The sequence below is a fragment of the Galeopterus variegatus genome, unplaced genomic scaffold (genome assembly GCF_000696425.1).
Source record: "Galeopterus variegatus unplaced genomic scaffold, G_variegatus-3.0.2 Scaffold5264, whole genome shotgun sequence".
Classification (NCBI taxonomy): domain Eukaryota; kingdom Metazoa; phylum Chordata; class Mammalia; order Dermoptera; family Cynocephalidae; genus Galeopterus; species Galeopterus variegatus.
The window spans coordinates 109,463-115,124 of NW_007731375.1; the positions used below are offsets into that span (position 1 = coordinate 109,463).

At 42.5% G+C, this 5,662-nt stretch overlaps 1 protein-coding gene across 1 annotated transcript in view; it reads left to right on the forward strand.

The window, feature by feature from the left end:
* HOPX (HOP homeobox) overlaps positions 1-4,785 on the forward strand; it is a 30,937-nt gene extending 26,152 nt beyond the window's left edge. Inside the window, exon 3 of the mRNA XM_008589162.1 lies at positions 3,992-4,785. Coding sequence (XP_008587384.1) covers positions 3,992-4,069 — 78 coding nt within the window. The 3' untranslated portion in view covers positions 4,070-4,785. The remainder of the gene's footprint in view (positions 1-3,991) is intronic.
* The last annotated feature ends 877 nt before the right edge of the window (positions 4,786-5,662 follow it).

Sequence of the window (5,662 nt, forward strand, 5' to 3'; positions counted from 1 at the left end):
TATGGGATCGCAACCCTCGGTGTTGCTCCCGCACCTCGCTCAGCCAGTGAGCGGCCGGTCTGTATGTGGGATCCGAACCCTCGGCGGGAGCGCCGCCGCGCTTCCCAAGCGGCAAACTGTAGCAGTGCGCCACCGGGCCGGCCCGGAATCATTTTCTTAATTTTTCTGTAGCAAGTAATACTTCAGCAAAAGAAAAATAAGCATGAGACGCTCTCATGAGGTAGTTACTAGAACTGACTCACACCGCTGATACTTGGGCACGGGCAAGAAGGACTCAAAGGTTGAAACATTCTCTGACTAAGGAGCTTTGCTGACCTCTTTATAACTGTCCCACTGTAGGACAAAATTCTCTGCTATTGGGGAGCACCTATAGGAACTCAGAGCGAAGCGAAGGGTGCTCTAACTGAAATAACTTTTAAATTTTTAAAAATTTATTTATTTTTGAAATAATTTTTTAAGTTACATTTACTGAGATCCTAGAACGGGGTTTTCTCATGACAGTAATCTAAATATCTCCTACATTTAAATTAGATGAGAGCTTGCAGAATCCCAACTCCTGTGTCTTTTGTTATTTTGAAGTCAGTGTCACAAGGGGCTGGGAAAGCTCTTTCATCATTCCCCTGGGAGGTTGGGATGATCTGGAGTTTTCTATTAAAACACACACACACACATATTCTTCAAGCCCAGTGTAGCTGGCATTGGTTCTTAGAGAAGTTTCCAGTATTTTTATCTCCTCTTGATGTCCTGGGCTTGTTCCCAGAACCCAGTGATTTTAGTTGTTAGTTGTTTTATCAGTGGAATAAAGAGCTCGAAAGGTCTCTGCCTGAAAAGAATGAAATGTTAGTTACTAGAGAAAAGGACAGGAACAATGTTATTTTGCCTCAACCCCTCCCTGTCACAGTGTCTAATTATCATCTGTTCGCTGAGAGTAAATAAATCTCCCCATCTATGGGCAAGGGTAATGAGGACATTCATTTATAAGCAAGGAAGGGATGAATGTCTTTCCCAGGGGACAAATGAAACAGAGGAGAAGGATAAAGCCAGGTGGAAAATAAGTATTGATGTGAGTGGGATATGATAAAATTCATCTCTAGAGGGATAAAAAGCAAGCGAGGCATTTAATGGTTTTTGTTGGACAGCAACTACTTTGCTAAATTATTTTATATATATATAAATATACATAAATACGTATATATACACATACTTAATTTAAAATATATATCTTCAGAAAATAGTTGGGCTTTTCTTGAACCTCCTCCCATCCCCCAATGCTAGTCTCAATTTGTTAAGCATTTGGATGCCAACTCACAAAACCACAAATGTGGTCCCTGGTGAGATTATTTTCAGTAACAGTATCAATATTCTGCTTCACTGCAAGGTGTAAAGATGTGGGTGGCTCTTTTGAATGAGGCCAGCTCAACCATTTTGTCTTAAATGAATCCTGATAGAAAGTGAGACTTTCCTCCTCCAGGTTTTAATTAGTCAGTCTTTAAAACCCTGCTATTTATTCATCTCCAGTAACTGGAAATCCTATTTAATCAGACCATGTAGCCTTGAAACCCCACCCCCGGAGCTACCTCATTAATGAAACTAGAGCCATGCTGCTCACATACTAGAATCCAGAGTTAACTGAAACACATACATGAATTACAGAAGAAACTGTAATTCATATTCTACTGCCCACCTTTAGCAGTAGAACTTTGGTCGAAGCCACCAAAGTTGCATGAGCTTTCTTTTCTCCTTAAGGTTAGTTGTCTCCAGGAGCAAAATACGACATCCAGAGAGCAAGCCCCAAGGAGAAGGCTTCCTTCACCATAGTCTGCGGCCCCTGGCTTTAGATTACTTCTCTCTGCTGCCACCCAAACTATAAATGTATACAAGAGAACTGATCCTGACAACTGTGTAAGGCGTTTCAGTGTGTAAACTCTGTTGCACAGCTAGGGTGAGCTGTAGGTGTGATCCCGTGCTGTTCAGGCAGCTTAGCATCGGTATGGAGCCCTGAACAGTCCTGCAGAGCCTCAATCCCTTTCGAGCTCCACAGCCTCTCCTCTAGGCCTTGCTCCTTAGAGATACTTCTCCCCCTGTGGTCCTCCCTCTTTCTTCTGATCTTGGGCTTATGCTGAATTTCCTTTCAGCTTTCTAGATCTCTGCAGAGATGAGATCTTTTCCAGAGCCCCCCCTATTTGTTCTGAGGTTCAATCTGCATGTGGGCAGGGATTGGCCCATGCTAAGTTGGGAGCCCTCTGGACACTTCCCAGTGCACCATCTCCATCAGCACATCCCAGGTCTGGCATCTCACAGCTATGCTCTTTCTGCTTCCCTTCTGTCCCCTCATCTCCTTACTCCTACAATAGGTGAATTTTAGAAAACCCAGAAGGGAGAGTAGAGACCCCTTAAGCTCACCTCTTCATTTACAGACTTATGACAAGTGCCCTGTTTTTACAGATGAGCTGACTGGTGCTCTATTTTTAGGGACTTCCTCAAGTTTTCATAGCCAATTAGTTACCTTAGAGCTTCCTGTTGGCAGAGCCCAGGACTGCAAAGCCCCCGGTGGTCACCCATCCAAGCAGCTTGCCTGTTTACACCTGTGACACACAAATGTCATCCTTCCAATGTAGGCCATGACATGTGAAAGGTTGGGAAGCACAGAAGGAGAATGGGGGGTTCCAGCTTCCCATAGAGCTTTCTACTTACCCTCTTCAGTGGGGGGTCAGTGCTTGCTGCTCCTATTTTCTCACTAGTCACTCCTCGAAGATTTTTTTTTAAATCCCAGTTTCTTCCAACAAACCTGGTTCAGACCCCGGCCCTATTCCCCAGCATAGGTCTCCTAATCTCTTTGAGGGATCCCTCACTCCCTCGGTAGCATAATAAAGGCAGCCACTGGCTTATCAGCAGTATAACACACTGCCTTGCGGCATATAAAAATGTTTTAGGCCTCAGGTGACATGTCTAGAAGCATCCCGTCTGGGGCCTGCCCTAAATCGATAGTCACTTTTATGAGATTCTGAGTAAACTGGTAGGCTGGCTCTATCTCTTCTCACTGATCAGCAGCCCTGGAGCAGGAGAGATTGGCCTGGCCTACTCCATGTATCACAAAGGAGTGCTCCAAACTTGTTCAGTGCCCAGTTATCCATTCATTTTATTCAATAAATTCTTACTAAGTGCTATGGATGAGCAAGGCCCTTGGTAAGATGAACACACAATGATGAGATATAGCGGCCGCTAGTGGGGGCATCAAGGAGAGACTTTAATTTCTTTTATTCATTCAAGAGGCATCAATTAATCTCTACTTCTCAAGCCCTTATGCTAGGTGCTAAGGATACTATGGTTATAAGATGAAAACAGTCTCTGCTTTCATGAATCTTACATTCTAGGAGGGTATGTAGGTTAAAAACAAGTGAATACACAAACAAATAAAGTAATGACAGATATTTAAAGTTCTGTGAAGGTAACAAAACACTAAACTAGAGAATAGGGAGATGGGTGGGGAACCCACTTTAGATAAAGTGGTCAGAGAAGGCTTCATTGAGAAGGTTCTATTTAAGCTGAGACCTGAAGATGGGAGAGAAATTATCAGGTAAAGAATGGAGTTAGAACATTCTAAGCATAGGAAATAGCACGTGCAAAAGTCCTGAGGCAGGAACAGTTAGTGTCACAGTGAGAACCATCCCTATGGACACATCTCTTGCTTCCCTCCTTTCCAGTTGGGCCACAGGGGCTACCTCTTAGAAAGGGAATGGGCAGGGCCAGCCTGTGGCTCACTCAGGAGAGTGCGGTGCTGATACCACCGAGGCCACTAGTTCGGATCCCATATAGGGATGGCCGGTTCGCTCACTGGGTGAGTGTGGTGCTGACAACACCAAGTCAAGGGGTAAGATCCCCTTGCGGTCATCTTTTTTTTAAGAAAAAAAAAAAAAAAAAGAAAGAAAGGGAATGGGCATTTCAGTTTTTCAGTATGTGACAAATGATTTTGTGCATTTCTCTCTTCCAGAAATGGTTTAAGCAGCGCCTGGCTCAGTGGCGGCGGTCAGAAGGCCTGCCCTCAGAGTGCAGATCTGTTACAGACTAAGGAGACGACCACAGACAGCTTTGCTCCATGAAGAACATCTGCTGTGTCTCTCCTCAGCTTAACCACTTTGGTTTCTCAGTAGTGTTGTATGTTACATTGTTAGCTGTCCTGCTATTTAACACACTGTTGTATTTTTTTAATGTACATAACTAGAAAAGAAAATAACAGTAGGAAGCCATGTGCAGCTTCTGGGTAAAGCAGTGGCTTGGCCGGGAAAGTGGTGTGCCTTGCATTTTCCTTCTGGCATGATGACAGATGGTATGAAAACCATCTAAGTTTGCTTTTGACTGTCCCCTCCCAGTAACAATTTGCTTTCACCATCCATTTCAGAGCAAGCAAGGCCTCTGTTGAAAAGATAACATGACGGAGAGGGGAAAACATTTCCTTCTGAATCTACTTTCCTAAGTTGTTTTCCTTATGTTTCATTTAATACATTGATGGTTGAGTGAGAATACAGAGGGGTAATTTGAGTCATTCAAATTTCATAAAAGTGTTCCTTAGATTATAGCTGTATTCACTTGGAAAGAACCCAGTTAGGCTAGAAGACAAAAATCTCCAACTGACAGAAAAGCAAGTAATTAAGGAAAAATCCACCAAAACTTTTGAATTTACCTTATTTAAATGTATTTGTTAAATTTATTTTGCTAAATAAAATGAACAGTCTTTTGTCTCTACAATGATATTCTAAATAAAACCTTAACTTTTTGTTGAAAATGTATTGAGTCCTCTGCAGGTTTTTAGCTGAATAATAAGCATATCAAAGAGAAACAGAATAGCTCCTTTGGAGATGACTGACTGAAAGCTGTGATTTTCCAAATTCTTGCTACTCAAAGTGTGGCCTAGGACCAGCCTCATTAGCATTAGCTTCAAGCATGTGGGAAACGCAGAATCTCAGACCCCAGTCCAGACCAGCTAGATCAGAATCTGCATTTTTAACAAGGACACTAAGTGGTTGTATGCACATGGAAGTTTGCACAACACTGTTCTAAGAGACTCTGCAATCAGTTTGCATCCATTTACTATCATAGCACCTTAAACATCTGCTATGGTCTGTATGCATCCCCCCAAATTCATATGTCAAAACGGTCCTCAATGTGATAGTATAAACAGGTGAGGCCCTTGGGAGATGATTGGGTCATGAGGGCTTTTCCCTTGTGAATAAGATTAGTGCCCTTTTAAAAGAGGCCTTCGGAAACTTTTTAGCCCCTTTTGCCCTTCTGCCATGTGAGGACACATAGAAGGTGCCATCTGGGAGGAATGGGCCAGACACCAAATTTGCTGGCTCCTTGATCTTGGGCTTCCCAGCCTCCTGAATTGTGAGCAATAAATTTATGTTGTTTATAAATTACCTAGTCTAAGGTATTTTATTATAGCAATCCAAAGAGATAACGTATTAATAGTCTATAAGATTGTGTTTGATTGCATAGAACAGTAACCTCATTAGAATGGATTAACCAGATAAGCTTTTTTGTTTGTTTAATTGATTGTTTTTATGTAAAACATCAGCAGGTAGATAATCCAGGGCTGCCAGAGTGGCTCCTAATGTTGTCAAAGACTTAGGGTTGTTCTATTTTCCCACTTTGCTATGTTCAT